We start from the raw sequence: 16,173 nt of genomic DNA, 5'->3' as shown, positions 1-16,173 counted from the left end.
TACATGCGGGAGACCCTGTGGGGTGTGTATGAGGTGTACATGCGGGAGACCCTGTGGGGTGTGTATGAGGTGTACATGCGGGAGACCCTGTGGGGTGTGTATGAGGTATACATGCGGGAGACCCTGTGGGGTGTGTATGAGGTATACATGCGGGAGACCCTGTGGGGTGTGTATGAGGTGTACATGCGGGAGACCCTGTGGGGTGTGTATGAGGTATACATGCGGGAGACCCTGTGGGGTGTGTATGAGGTGTACATGCGGGAGACCCTGTGGGGTGTGTATGAGGTGTACATGCGGGAGACCCTGTGCGGTGTGTATGAGGTGTGCAGGCGGGAGACCCTGTGGTGTGTATGAGGTGTGCAGGCGGGAGACCCTGTGGGGTGTATGAGGTGTACATGCGGGAGACCCTGTGGGGTGTGTATGAGGTGTACATGCGGGAGACCCTGTGCGGTGTGTATGAGGTGTGCAGGCGGGAGACCCTGTGGTGTGTATGAGGTGTGCAGGCGGGAGACCCTGTGGTGTGTATGAGGTGTACATGCGGGAGACCCTGTGGGGTGTGTATGAGGTGTGCAGGCGGGAGACCCTGTGGGGTGTATGAGGTGTACATGCGGGAGACCCTGTGGGGTGTGTATGAGGTGTGCAGGCGGGAGACCCTGTGTAAGCGTCGCTGTGCCACGTCCCACGTTGCTGCCACTGATTGCGTCTCTCTGTTCCCAGAACTTACTGAAGTGTAACCCGGTTCAGAGGATCTCTGCGGACGAGGCTCTCCAGCACCCTTACTTCGCAGACTTCTGCCCGCCCTAAACGTTCCCGTCTCCCTCGCACCCCATGAGATCATGAACCCCCCACCCCCCTCCTCCCCCCTCCCCCACCCCTTCTCTGACATGCATCGTGCCGGCTCTCGTGTTCCCTGGCTTTGCACCGCTAAATAACCCCTCCGTAAAGCATCTGCAGGGTGGGTTACCCCGATACCCTGATACCCGCCCCGCTCTCCTCCGAGCAGTGTCGCTTACCTGTAACGTATTACCCTTACTCTGGCTGCCAAGCTGCGATCTCATGTCCCCTATAGGCTCTATATATAGGGGATTCTCTGCAGTAACAGAACTCCTCCTCCCCACCGCACCTAAACCCGGGGGTCCCCGACTCCAGTCCCCGAGCCCCCCAGCATGTCAGGTGTTCAGGATATCCCTGCTTCAGCACGAGGGGCTCCAATCAGTGGCTCATTTGAAGACTGTACCACTTGTGCTGAAGCAGGGATATCCTGAAAACCTGACCTGTTGGGGGGAGTGTTGCAGAGTTGGGGAACTCCTGGGTTAACCACTTTGCTGCCAGAGACCTGCAGCGCATTGCACCCAGAGACCTGCAGCACATTGCACCCAGAGACCTGCAGCACATTGCACCCAGAGACCTGCAGCTCATTGCACCCAGAGACCTGCAGCACATTGCACCCAGAGACCTGCAGCACATTGCACCCAGAGACCTGCAGCACATTGCACCCAGAGACCTGCAGCACATTGCACCCAGAGACCTGCAGCACATTGCACCCAGAGACCTGCAGCACATTGCACCCAGAGACCTGCAGCACATTGCACCCTCCTTGCCGTGCGGAGGTAAGGAGCGCCCGTTTGCACATCTCAGATCCCATCTTGCTGAAGCAGAGCGCGCGCGGTTCCCCTGCAAACCGCTCGGGCTAACCAGCTTTTCTGCAAGGTATCCCCCCCCCCCACACCTCTGTCCCCCTCCTCAGATCAAGAGACCCCTTAATTCCCCTCCTTCCCACAACCTCTTATTTTAATTTATTTGGGGACCTGCCATTCCCCCCCCCCCCCCCCCGGGACCCTCTCAGTCTCCTCTGAAATACCAGTTGTATATTTGAATGTACATTTTTTTGTGTGGATGGTTCGTATGCGTTTTGTTTCTTTTGCCCTGTAAATTGGTGTCCTGCTTCCTGAGAAATGCAGTTTATTTTACAGACGGGTGTCGTGTCTGGAGTCCTTTTTCTGTTTAGTAACTCGGCAAACCTGCGGCAACGTCTCACGCGTTCGCTGTGAGGAAAACAAACGCCGAACGCCTCTGCGCGCGCGGTGCTTTCAATGCGGAATTGCAGGTCCTGGGAGACGTGGAGTTAAATCCGTCGCCCGATGTAATTATTGCACCCTTACTTCGCAGACTTCTGCCCGCCCTAAACGTTCCCGTCTCCCTCGCACCCCATGAGATCATGAACCCCCCACCCCCCTCCTCCCCCCTCCCCCACCCCTTCTCTGACATGCATCGTGCCAGCTCTCGTGTTCCCTGGCTTTGCACCGCTAAATAACCCCTCCGTAAAGCATCTGCAGGGTGGGTTACCCCGATACCCTGATACCCGCCCCGCTCTCCTCCGAGCAGTGTCGCTTACCTGTAACGTATTACCCTTACTCTGGCTGCCAAGCTGCGATCTCATGTCCCCTATAGGCTCTATATATAGGGGATTCTCTGCAGTAACAGAACTCCTCCTCCCCACCGCACCTAAACCCGGGGGTCCCCGACTCCAGTCCCCGAGCCCCCCAGCATGTCAGGTGTTCAGGATATCCCTGCTTCAGCACGAGGGGCTCCAATCAGTGGCTCATTTGAAGACTGTACCACTTGTGCTGAAGCAGGGATATCCTGAAAACCTGACCTGTTGGGGGGAGTGTTGCAGAGTTGGGGAACTCCTGGGTTAACCACTTTGCTGCCAGAGACCTGCAGCGCATTGCACCCAGAGACCTGCAGCACATTGCACCCAGAGACCTGCAGCACATTGCACCCAGAGACCTGCAGCTCATTGCACCCAGAGACCTGCAGCACATTGCACCCAGAGACCTGCAGCACATTGCACCCAGAGACCTGCAGCACATTGCACCCAGAGACCTGCAGCACATTGCACCCAGAGACCTGCAGCACATTGCACCCAGAGACCTGCAGCACATTGCACCCAGAGACCTGCAGCACATTGCACCCTCCTTGCCGTGCGGAGGTAAGGAGCGCCCGTTTGCACATCTCAGATCCCATCTTGCTGAAGCAGAGCGCGCGCGGTTCCCCTGCAAACCGCTCGGGCTAACCAGCTTTTCTGCAAGGTATCCCCCCCCCCCACACCTCTGTCCCCCTCCTCAGATCAAGAGACCCCTTAATTCCCCTCCTTCCCACAACCTCTTATTTTAATTTATTTGGGGACCTGCCATTCCCCCCCCCCCCCCCCGGGACCCTCTCAGTCTCCTCTGAAATACCAGTTGTATATTTGAATGTACATTTTTTTGTGTGGATGGTTCGTATGCGTTTTGTTTCTTTTGCCCTGTAAATTGGTGTCCTGCTTCCTGAGAAATGCAGTTTATTTTACAGACGGGTGTCGTGTCTGGAGTCCTTTTTCTGTTTAGTAACTCGGCAAACCTGCGGCAACGTCTCACGCGTTCGCTGTGAGGAAAACAAACGCCGAACGCCTCTGCGCGCGCGGTGCTTTCAATGCGGAATTGCAGGTCCTGGGAGACGTGGAGTTAAATCCGTCGCCCGATGTAATTATTGGTGGCAGTCATTCGGCTGGGAGCAGTCCTGGTCTTTGTATCACAGTCCTGGTCTCTGTGTCACAGTCCTGGTCTTTGTATCACAGTCCTGGTCTCTGTATCACAGTCCTGGTCTCTGTGTCACAGTCCTGGTCTTTGTATCACAGTCCTGGTCTCTGTATCACAGTCCTGGTCTCTGTATCACAGTCCTGGTCTCTGTATCACAGTCCTGGTCTCTGTATCACAGTCCTGGTCTTTGTATCACAGTCCTGGTCTTTGTGTCACAGTCCTGGTCTTTGTGTCACAGTCCTGGTCTTTGTGTCACAGTCCTGGTCTTTGTGTCACAGTCCTGGTCTTTGTGTCACAGTCCTGGTCTCTGTGTCACAGTCCTGGTCTCTGTATCACAGTCCTGGTCTCTGTATCACAGTCCTGGTCTCTGTATCACAGTCCTGGTCTTTGTATCACAGTCCTGGTCTTTGTATCACAGTCCTGGTCTCTTTATCACAGTCCTGGCCTTTGTATCACAGTCCTGGTCTTTGTATCTAGAAAACTTCTAAAGACTAAACCAAGTGGGAGCAGAAAGGAAGGAGCAGATAAGATAATAGTACAGGCTGAAAAAAACCTGAAATGCATGCTTGCTAATGCAAGAAGCCTGACAGATAAAATGGGGGAGCTTCAATTAATAGCTGCAAGGGAGCAGTATGATATCATCGGCATTACTGAAACATGGTGGGATGATACTCATGACTGGACCGTTAATTTAGAGGGTTATTCTCTTTTTCGGAAGGATCAAACAAATGGAAGGGGAGGTGGAGTATGTCTATGTTAAACCGGATCTAGAACCTATTATAAGGGATGATGTCTATGAAGGGAATGATGAAAATATAGAGACCTTGTGGATAGAAATTAGCGGTGGAGGTAAAAGTATAAAAAAAATGTTTGTGGGAATATGCTATAAACCACCAAATATCTGTGAGATTGAGGAAGCTAAAATACTTTTGCAAATGGAGAAGGCATCAAAACTGGGTCATGTTTGCATAATGGGGGATTTTAATTATCCAGACATAGACTGGGGCAATGAGATTAGCGTTACAACAAAAGGAAACAGGTTTTTGGGGTTGCTTAAAGATAATTATATGACCCAAAATATTGAGGAACCAACCAGGAGAGGGGCAGTTCTGGATTTGGTCATATCAAACAATATAGAAGTAATAACAAATATTCAAGTCCTGGAACATTTGGGTAACAGTGATCATAACATGGTCTCATTTGAAATAAATTATCAAAAAACAGATTACTTGGGTTCAACAAAGACTTTAAACTTTAGAAAGGCAGATTTTAATAAACTGAGGTCTAATCTAGTAGTAATACAATGGGATGATGTTTTTGCAGGGAAAAATGTAGAAGATAAATGGGCAGTCTTTAAAACATTGTTAGAAAAGCACACTTATCAGTGTATACCCTTGGGTAATAAGTATAAAAGAAATAAGTCAAAACCAATGTGGCTAAATAAACAGGTAGGGGAGGAAATGGACAAGAAGAGGAAGGCGTTTAGATTCTTTAAGTCAGAAGAGGGTTAATACAAATGAGGGTTAATACAGATAAATGTAAGGTTATGCATTTGGGATGCAAGAATAAAAAGGCGACTTACAAATTAAATGGAGATATATTGGGGGAATCCTTGATGGAGAAGGATTTAGGAGTGCTTGTAGACAGCAGGCTTAGCAATAGTGCCCAATGTCATGCAGTAGCTGCAAAGGCAAACAAGATCTTATCTTGCATCAAACGGGCAATGGATGGAAGGGAAGTAAACATAATTATGCCCCTTTACAAAGCATTAGTAAGACCACACCTTGAATATGGAGTACAATTTTGGGCACCAATCCTAAGAAAAGACATTATGGAACTAGAGAGCGTGCAGAGAAGAGCCACCAAATTAATAAAGGGGGTGGACATTCTAACTTATGAGGAGAGGCTAGCTAAATTAGATTTATTTACATTAGAAAAGAGGCGTCTAAGAGGGGATATGATAACTATATACAAATATATTCAGGGACAATACAAGGAGCTTTCAAAAGAACTATTCATCCCACGGGCAGTAGAAAGGACTCGGGGCCATCCCTTAAGGTTGGAGGAAAGGAAATTTCACCAGCAACAAAGGAAAGGGTTCTTTACAATAAGGGCAGTTAAAATGTGGAATTCATTACCCATGGAGACAGTGATGGCAGATACAATAGATTTGTTCAAAAAAAGGTTGGACATCATTTTAGATGGGAAAGGTATACAGGGATATACCAAATAAGTATCCTGTGGGCAGAATCAGCGGGTGTCCTGTGGGCGGAACCGTCCCTGGCATCTGCCCTTTTCTCCTGGCAAATGGGGGCCTATGTGCCCCTTCCTTAGTGCCCCCTCCCAGCCCAGGGAAATCATTGCCAAGCAGGGGGAAGTGTTCTCTGACCTTACCCCGTATGTCCAGCAGGGGGACATGTTCTCTGACCTTACCCCGTATGTCCAGCAGGGGGAAGTGTTCTCTGACCTTACCCCGTATGTCCAGCAGGGGGGAAGTGTTCTCTGACCTTAGCCTGTATGTCCAGAAGGGGGACGTGTTCTCTGACCTTACCCCGTATGTCCAGCAGGGGGACGTGTTCCCTGACCTTACCCCGTATGTCCAGCAGGGGGAAGTGTTCTCTGACCTTACCCCGTATGTCCAGCAGGGGGAAGTGTTCTCTGACCTTACCCCGTATGTCCAGCAGGGGGGATGTGTTCTCTGACCTTACCCCGTATGTCCAGCAGGGGGAAGTGTTCTCTGACCTTGCCCCGTATGTCCAGCAGGGGGAAGTGTTCTCTGACCTTACCCCGTATGTCCAGCAGGGGGAAGTGTTCTCTGACCTTACCCCGTATGTCCAGCAGGGGGACGTGTTCTCTGACCTTACCCCGTATGTCCAGCAGGGGGAAGTGTTCTCTGACCTTACCCCGTATGTCCAGCAGGGGGAAGTGTTCTCTGACCTTACCCCGTATGTCCAGCAGGGGGGAAGTGTTCTCTGACCTTACCCCGTATGTCCAGCAGGGGGACGTGTTCTCTGACCTTACCCCGTATGTCCAGCAGGGTGACGTGTTCTCTGACCTTACCCCGTATGTCCAGCAGGGGGACGTGTTCTCTGACCTTACCCCGTATGTCCAGCAGGGGGAAGTGTTCTCTGACCTTACCCCGTATGTCCAGCAGGGGGAAGTGTTCTCTGACCTTACCCCGTATGTCCAGCAGGGGGACGTGTTCTCTGACCTTGCCCCGTATGTCCAGCAGGGGGAAGTGTTCTCTGACCTTACCCCGTATGTCCAGCAGGGGGGATGTGTTCTCTGACCTTACCCCGTATGTCCAGCAGGGGGGATGTGTTCTCTGACCTTGCCCCGTATGTCCAGCAGGGGGGACGTGTTCTCTGACCTTGCCCCGTATGTCCAGCAGGGGGACGTGTTCTCTGACCTTACCCCGTATGTCCAGCAGGGGGAAGTGTTCTCTGACCTTACCCCGTATGTCCAGCAGGGGGAAGTGTTCTCTGACCTTACCCCGTATGTCCAGCAGGGGGAAGTGTTCTCTGACCTTGCCCCGTATGTCCAGCAGGGGGAAGTGTTCTCTGACCTTACCCCGTAAGTCCAGCAGGGGGACGTGTTCTCTGACCTTACCCCGTATGTCCAGCAGGGGGAAGTGTTCTCTGACCTTACCCCGTATGTCCAGCAGGGGGAAGTGTTCTCTGACCTTACCCCGTATGTCTAGCAGGGGGACGTGTTCTCTGACCTTACCCCGTATGTCCAGCAGGGGGACGTGTTCTCTGACCTTACCCCGTATGTCCAGCAGGGGGACGTGTTCTCTGACCTTACCCCGTATGTCCAGCAGGGGGACGTGTTCTCTGACCTTACCCCGTATGTCCAGCAGGGGGAAGTGTTCTCTGACCTTGCCCCGTATGTCCAGCAGGGGGAAGTGTTCTCTGACCTTGCCCCGTATGTCCATCAGGGGGAAGTGTTCTCTGACCTTGCCCCGTATGTCCAGCAGGGGGAAGTGTTCTCTGACCTTGCCCTGTATGTCCAGCAGAGGGAAGTGTTCTCTGACCTTACCCCGTATGTCCAGCAGGGGGGACGTGTTCTCTGACCTTGCCCCGTATGTCCAGCAGGGGGAAGTGTTCTCTGACCTTAACCCGTATGTCCAGCAGGGGGAAGTGTTCTCTGACCTTACCCCGTATGTCCAGCAGGGGGAAGTGTTCTCTGACCTTACCCCGTATGTCCAGCAGGGGGAAGTGTTCTCTGACCTTACCCTGTATGTCCAGCAGGGGGACGTGTTCTCTGACCTTACCCCGTATGTCCAGCAGGGGGAAGTGTTCTCTGACCTTACCCCGTATGTCCAGCAGGGGGAAGTGTTCTCAGACCTTGCCCTGTATGTCCAGCAGGGGGAAGTGTTCTCTGACCTTGCCCTGTATGTCCAGCAGGGGGAAGTGTTCTCTGACCTTGCCCTGTATGTCCAGCAGGGGGAAGTGTTCTCTGACCTTGCCCTGTATGTCCAGCAGGGGGAAGTGTTCTCTGACCTTACCCCGTATGTCCAGCAGGGGGAAGTGTTCTCTGACCTTCTCTGTATGTCCAGCAGGGGGAAGTGTTCTCTGACCTTGCCCCGTATGTCCAGCAGTGGTAAGTGTTCTCTGACCTTACCCTGTATGTCCAGCAGGGGGACGTGTTCTCTGACCTTACCCCGTATGTCCAGCAGGGGGAAGTGTTCACTGACCTTGCCCTGTATGTCCAGCAGGGGGAAGTGTTCTCTGACCTTACCCCGTATGTCCAGCAGGGGGAAGTGTTCCCTGACCTTACCCCGTATGTCCAGCAGGGGGAAGTGTTCTCTGACCTTACCCTGTATGTCCAGCAGGGGGACGTGTTCTCTGACCTTACCCCGTATGTCCAGCAGGGGGAAGTGTTCTCTGACCTTACCCCGTATGTCCAGCAGGGGGAAGTGTTCTCTGACCTTACCCCGTATGTCCAGCAGGGGGAAGTGTTCTCTGACCTTACCCCGTATGTCCAGCAGGGGGGAAGTGTTCCCTGACCTTAACCCGTATGTCCAGCAGGGGGAAGTGTTCTCTGACCTTACCCCGTATGTCCAGCAGGGGGACGTGTTCTCTGACCTTACCCCGTATGTCCAGCAGGGGGAAGTGTTCTCTGACCTTACCCCGTATGTCCAGCAGGGGGAAGTGTTCTCTGACCTTACCCCGTATGTCCAGCAGGGGGAAGTGTTCTCTGACCTTACCCCGTATGTCCAGCAGGGGGAAGTGTTCTCTGACCTTACCCCGTATGACCAGCAGGGGGAAGTGTTCTCTGACCTTACCCCGTATGTCCAGCAGGGGGAAGTGTTCTCTGACCTTGCCCCGTATGTCCAGCAGGGGGAAGTGTTCTCTGACCTTGCCCCGTATGTCCAGCAGGGGGAAGTGTTCTCTGACCTTACCCCGTATGTCCAGCAGGGGGAAGTATTCTCTGACCATACCCCGTATTTCCAGCAGGGGGAAGTGTTCTCTGACCATACCCCGTATGTCCAGCAGGGGGAAGTGTTCTCTGACCTTACCCCGTATGTCCAACAGGGGGAAGTGTTCTCTGACCTTACCCCGTATGTCCAGCAGGGAGACGTGTTCTCTGACCTTACCCTGTATGTCCAGCAGGGGGAAGTGTTCTCTGACCTTACCCCGTATGTCTAGCAGGGGGACGTGTTCTCTGACCTTACCCCGTATGTCCAGCAGGGGGACGTGTTCTCTGACCTTACCCCGTATGTCCAGCAGGGGGACGTGTTCTCTGACCTTACCCCGTATGTCCACCAGGGGGATGTGTTCTCTGACCTTACCCCGTATGTCCAGCAGGGGGAAGTGTTCTCTGACCTTACCCCGTATGTCCAGCAGGGGGAAGTGTTCTCTGACCTTACCCCGTATGTCCAGCAGGGGGACGTGTTCTCTGACCTTACCCCGTATGTCCAGCAGGGGGAAGTGTTCTCTGACCTTACCCCGTATGTCCAGCAGGGGGAAGTGTTCTCTGACCTTGCCCTGTATGTCCTGCAGGGGGAAGTGTTCTCTGACCTTGCCCCGTATGTCCAGCAGGGGGAAGTGTTCTCTGACCTTACCCCGTATGTCCAGCAGGGGGGACGTGTTCTCTGACCTTACCCCGTATGTCCAGCAGGGGGACGTGTTCTCTGACCTTGCCCCGTATGTCCAGCAGGGGGAAGTGTTCTCTGACCTTACCCCGTATGTCCAGCAGGGGGAAGTGTTCTCTGACCTTACCCTGTATGTCCAGCAGGGGGACGTGTTCTCTGACCATACCCCGTATGTCCAGCAGGGGGAAGTGTTCTCTGACCTTACCCCGTATGTCCAGCAGGGGGAAGTGTTCTCTGACCTTGCCCTGTATGTCCAGCAGGGGGAAGTGTTCTCTGACCTTGCCCTGTATGTCCAGCAGGGGGAAGTGTTCTCTGACCTTACCCCGTATGTCCAGCAGGGGGGACGTGTTCTCTGACCTTACCCCGTATGTCCAGCAGGGGGACGTGTTCTCTGACCTTACCCCGTATGTCCAGCAGGGGGACGTGTTCTCTGACCTTACCCCGTATGTCCAGCAGGGGGACGTGTTCTCTGACCTTACCCTGTATGTCCAGCTGGGCAAGTGTTCTCTGACCTTACCCCGTATGTCCAGCAGGGGGGACCTGTTCTCTGACCTTACCCTGTATGTCCAGCAGGGGGGAAGTGTTCTCTGACCTTACCCCGTATGTCCAGCAGGGGGACGTGTTCTCTGACCTTACCCCGTATGTCCAGCAGGGGGAAGTGTTCTCTGACCTTACCCTGTATGTCCAGCTGGGCAAGTGTTCTCTGACCTTACCCCGTATGTCCAGCAGGGGGGACCTGTTCTCTGACCTTACCCCGTATGTCCAGCAGGGGGGAAGTGTTCTCTGACCTTACCCCGTATGTCCAGCAGGGGGACGTGTTCTCTGACCTTACCCTGTATGTCCAGCAGGGGGAAGTGTTCTCTGACCTTACCCCGTATGTCCAGCAGGGGGAAGTGTTCTCTGACCTTACCCCGTATGTCCAGCAGGGGGAAGTGTTCTCTGACCTTATCCTGTATGTCCAGCTGGGCAAGTGTTCTCTGACCTTACCCCGTATGTCCAGCAGGGGGAAGTGTTCTCTGACCTTACCCCGTATGTCCAGCAGGGGGAAGTGTTCTCTGACCTTACCCCGTATGTCAAGCAGGGGGAAGTGTTCTCTGACCTTACCCCGTGTGTCCAGCAGGGGGAAGTGTTCTCTGACCTTACCCCGTATGTCCAGCAGGGGGAAGTGTTCTCTGACCTTACCCCGTATGTCCAGCAGGGGGAAGTGTTCTCTGACCTTACCCCGTATGTCCAGCAGGGGGAAGTGTTCTCTGACCTTACCCCGTATGTCCAGCAGGGGGAAGTGTTCTCTGACCTTACCCTGTATGTCCAGCAGGGGGAAGTGTTCTCTGACCTTGCCCCATATGTCCAGCAGGGGGAAGTGTTCTCTGACCTTGCCCCGTATATCCAGCAGGGGGAAGTGTTCTCTGACCTTGCCCCGTATATCTAGCAGGGGAAAGTGTTCTCTGCCTTACCCCGTATATCTAGCAGGCGGAAGTGTTCTCTGACCTTGCCCCGTATGTCAAGCATGGTGGTGTAGCGAAAATGGGGGTTATCAGAGCATTAATAAAGGCAGTGTGCTCAGCTGGTTAGCCCTATTTCGTATTGGGGATGAAGGGGTTAATTGTATATGCTGTTCCCATGTACCATTCTCCCCTCTATGCATTGTTGTCCCCTTTTTGCAGGCTTGTCCTACCTGCAGTGCTGAATAACAGGGGCCGTTCCATTAAGACTGCTAATTTAGGAACGGAGTGAGCCAGCACCATGATTTTTGGTGTGCAGCCTCAGTGTAAACCCCCAAGCACACACAAATTAAAAATATAACTTTGTCATAAGGGAAACATATATTTTTGATGAAGTGCCTTTCTGTTGCAGTTTTAAAATGTACAGGCAGGATGCTATTGTTTCTGCCTGCCTTTGTAATGCATTAAGGAACAAATGTTATGCATACAAGAACCAAATGTTTTGACACCTATGAGCTGGGTCACTTGCCTATGCAAGCTTCAAAGCTAGCCTGCTGGGCCCACGCCTGTAAGTCTCTCTGGAAGTTGCATATCAAAAGACCCGGACTAAGGGGGATGGGAATTGGCCAGATGGATGCTAAATAGGAAGTCCTGGTGACTATCTGTGTTAACTCACACCCTGAGTTTCCCCCTTCCAGCCTGAGAGGGGAGTGCACATATGCTAAATAGCAAGATGGCGTTGTCGCACATGCTCTGTGTGAACAGGAAATCCCTACTGCCCACTCTCCAAACTGTGGGCAAGTAGGTGTTTGGGGAATGATTACTTTCCCACGAGAGGGATTGGGTGGGTATGTTGGCGATAGGCTTCCAAATCATATAAACATCCCACCCAGGATTTTCCCCATTGTCTTTCGTTTTTCATTCTACCACGTGAGCGGAGAAGAGCAGTAGCACATTCCTGGAACGCAAAGAGTCTTATTACATCGGAACCAAGGACAAAACTCTGCGTTAGGACACTGTGATTGCTGGGGGTTATTTGATTAACCCCAACGGACCAGAAAAGACTTTGCACCTTCACAGAAGGATTGGGGCTGGCAATTTGTGCCCTTGCAAAAGGACTACATTTTAAAAGACAAACTTCTGGTGCTTTGCACCTTTATGGACATTATGCCCTGTTCCTATACCCATAAGTGTAATTATTAAGTGTATTCTGCAGTTGTCGTGTGTTTGCATATCAAGGGAATAAATCTCAGTTTATTTTGCTCAACTTGTTCTGCTCAATCGGGATCCACAAAATATAAATGTGTTATTAAGTGCGTCTCCCGTGACAAGCGTTTAAAACTGGTGGCAGCTGGTGAGATACTTATTGAGCCTATATTGCAGTTTCCTGCTGGGCTCTGTAATATAGTGAGGACCTTGTAGATTGCAAGCTCCTCAGACAAGTGGCAACATACAAACACTTCCAAAGAAGCACGAGATAATTCACTGGTCTCTGGACCCATACCCCAGTGGCACCATGAGTCCACGCTCAGGAAGGTTTTGTACCTGGAACCGGGCGCAGATAGTGGAGAGATGTGTGGGGTACGGCTTCACGACAGACGGTCGTTCCAAGAGTCTGCTGGAGGAGGATTTAGAAGAAAATGAGGGCAGGATTGCCCCACCAGCTGCTGTGGCAGCAGACAGTACTCAGCCCGGAATGCAGGAGGTCCCTCCAGCTCCAGGGCTGCAAGGACAGGGGAAGGATGTCAGTGACCACCTGGATAAGGGTGGCGTGGTGCCAGGGGGTGCAGATAGATCAGTCGCTGTGGCGACCAGACTTGCTACCTCTGAACTCATTGCACTCCTCACCGCCTGGGGAGAAGGGGTTAGCTATGAACAGCGGGTATAGCTCCTGTCGACAGCGCTTGGAAGGTCCCCTCACTCCCACCTTGTCAGCGGGGAACAGGATGTTCCCAGAGTAACTGCTGTGGAAGCAGCAGAGCCAGCAAATGAATATATAACCAGCATAGCCTTGGTGAGCAACGCAGCAGTCCCCAGAGAGGCAGCCATTCCGGCTACAGGGGACCTGTCTGCACCTCAGTGGACTCCCAAACATACAGTGGGCAGCAACACGCCCTATACTGGGTGTGACGGTAGCTTTGAAACAGGCTATTAATAATACACACCAAAATATAACTGGGTTGAACTGAACGAGGCTTAGATATGATAAAATATAATTTATTCCTTGAAAAAGGTGAACACAACAAGATATACAAATAACAGACAAAATATGACACTTACTTAAAGGTTTGGACAAGAAAAGCCACCAGGATACAGGGTGGGCCATTTCTTCCATAATTCAGGTTCAGATGAAGACATCATAGCAATACATGAAGATCATGAAGACCATACATGAAGACAATTGAGTAAGGGGTCACTCTGACTTATATACCATTTCAGCCCTGTACTCTTAACCCTAGGCGCCAAGTTGGCTGGGAAAATCTCTTTGAAGTAGATTTTGGCTTCCTTTGGAAGTGTGAAGTACAACACTTAAAAACACTCAGCTCCTTTGTTCCTGCCCCTAATGTAAACAATTAGGGCAGTTAACTTTTTGATCACAGGACTATGCTAATTCTTCAGGATGCCCTTCCTGCCCTATTTAGCATAGCAGATGGAGTCTGCATTGTCAGAGCAGATCCAAAATCCCATATACACTTTAATATCTACACATATTAATAAGTTCCGTTCTGGGGGGTCCAGTGGGTTGAAATCTTCCAGTTTTTAAAGCTTACAGTGACCCTACATATTGGCCAAATTTCAACTCTCTGAGACCTCCCGAACCGGAGTTACAGAAATGCACTTTAACACATTTTTAAAATACAGGATTCGTCCCTTTAAAAATGAATCTCTGCTTTTCACTCTTTCCCCATTAACCCCTTCCCTCCCGCATCAACCCTAGTGTATGTGTGAGTGCAAACACCAGGCTGAGACATTACATTTACACAGGGGAATAAACATTTGGATACTGAAGCAAGGTAAAAACCCATTACTGGACCTCAGTCCAGTTAACCCCTTGCTTCCCAAGGGAGATTAGGGGGTGGCCAAATGTGGTGTAACCCCTTTAATCCCGGGCCAAACCCCCTCTATCATAACACTGGGGAGTTCCAGCTTGAGAGACAGTGCTATCATTGCCACAAAGTGGTCCACATCCGGCCACATTGCCCGGACCGTGAGCGGTCTGGGGGACCCCATCAGGGGCAACGTTCAAAAGCTGCAGGGCCAGTAACCCAGATTGGGCTGGCCCACACAGAGGAACAGAGCACAGCCATGGAGCCACAACCAAGAGGGATGACCCAGGCAGATGCTGCTTTTGTCACCTCAGAGCCAGCAGCAGTGAGCAGAGGATGTCCAAGTGCATCAGTCGAGATGCAGCTTCCTGATGTCCTGAACAGGCACCCACGGAGGGTTACCTTTGGTGACCGGCAAGCAGGGAGCTTGCCAGATTTGGGTGCTGCTGTTATTCTGGTGCAGCCAGAAGATTTGCTCCCGGGCACTGGGGTGCAAAGAACCATGCCTGATGGAGGGCTGCAGTCATTCCAGGGTGCCCAGATCATTTTGGATGGGGGTGCCAATCATGGCATGAGGGAGGTGGGGGTTTTGTCCAGGGTAACTGCTGAGGTGCGCCTTAGCAAGAACCTGGAGCCTGTGATCTGTGTGGTTGCTGCGGAATTGCCTGCTGTTGCGGTGATTCCTAAGAGCCTGTCATCAGGGATCACAGAAGAAGCAGCCCTTGTCCCCCTGCATTTGGGACCAACGGTTCCAGTGGCCTCTGCGGAGACCAGACAGGTAAGCCAGACTACTGAGTCGTGACCAGTGACTGACTTACTGTTCCCTTTACCTGTTCCTGTTACCCCTGATTTAGAGACTAAGGGTGGATGGTTAGAATTAGGGACAGCAGGACAGCAGTATGGATGCGGTGAAAGCTGACCCCAGCTTAGAAGGTATGGGACTGCGGGCGTCCGAGTCCTGGGAAAGCGGGGGGTCAGACCACTGGCTGTGGCACCGCGGGCTCTGGGGTAGGGAGCCAGGTTGTACCGGGTTAGCCAGGGGCTGGACAGGTAGAAGACGGTTAGTGGGACCCGGGGAGGGTAGACAGCACGTGTTGCAGGTAGCCTTCCCCTGTCCGCTAGTGGGGCATCAGGGGGTCACTCACATGAGAACCCAGCTGTTGCAGCCTTACTTCTGGCCGGAGGCAGCAGGGGCAGTGGCAGACTTTGGCCACCCCTGGGACGCCTGCCAGCCAGATTGTAAAGTGGGTGATTATGTGCAGATGCTCCTGAACCTGTTACCAGGAATGGGGACCATGTTTCAGGAAGTAGCTCAGGCAATGCCAGGCCTCTTAGGTAGGATAGGGTTTCCTAGGGGGGTCCTAGTTGAGCTAGGGGCCTGGGGAGGTAGGCAGGCAGGGGAAGAAGCCAGGGCTAGGGTAGAGCAGCCTAGGGTTCTGTTCCCAGACAAGCTGGGCAGGGCACATAGTATGGATCAGCCTGTGCTTCCAGGTCATCTGCATCCTCTGCATAAGAATACCTATGGAGTATCAGCAGAGGTGGAAGACAGTGTAGAGAGGAAGGCAAAGGGGAGGTCAGTCTTCAGTCTTCAGCCTTCAGAATGGCCTCTGTGAGTGTTTCAGGATGAGGAATGCTCTGGCTACCTCCCACCGCCTGGTCAGGAGGGCACTAGAGAGAGTGCAGAGGTATGTAGGGACATACTGGGAGAAGATAGTTGGCTTCAGGCAGATCTGGGGTTTGTATGCAGGACAGGTAGCAGCAGTGCTAGCCAGGGTTAGGGAGACGGGGCTTGCTATTATACCCACTCAGTGTTCAGTAGAGAGGGCAGAGGTATTGCCTCTAGGGCACAGGGTGCGTGGCAGACGTCTGATTTCTCTAGGGCCCCCTAGTTACTGTAGGCAGGTTACCTCACAGCCCATTAGTGGGACTGACCCTCTCACTGATTTGACCCAGAAGCGACTGTCTGTACTGGTAGTCTGGTCTCCAGCCTGTGAAAGAGCATTTCA

General features: G+C 52.4%; 1 protein-coding gene across 1 annotated transcript in view; it reads left to right on the top strand.

Annotated features, from left to right (window-relative positions):
- CDK5 (cyclin dependent kinase 5) overlaps nucleotides 1-3,359 on the top strand; it is a 71,736-nt gene extending 68,377 nt beyond the window's left edge. The window contains 1 exon segment of the mRNA XM_075580487.1: nucleotides 718-3,359. Coding sequence (XP_075436602.1) covers nucleotides 718-804 — 87 coding nt within the window. The 3' untranslated portion in view covers nucleotides 805-3,359.
- The last annotated feature ends 12,814 nt before the right edge of the window (nucleotides 3,360-16,173 follow it).

Source organism: Ascaphus truei, assembly GCF_040206685.1.
Source record: "Ascaphus truei isolate aAscTru1 chromosome 2 unlocalized genomic scaffold, aAscTru1.hap1 SUPER_2_unloc_5, whole genome shotgun sequence".
Classification (NCBI taxonomy): domain Eukaryota; kingdom Metazoa; phylum Chordata; class Amphibia; order Anura; family Ascaphidae; genus Ascaphus; species Ascaphus truei.
This window is presented reverse-complemented; position numbering and strand designations above follow the sequence as displayed.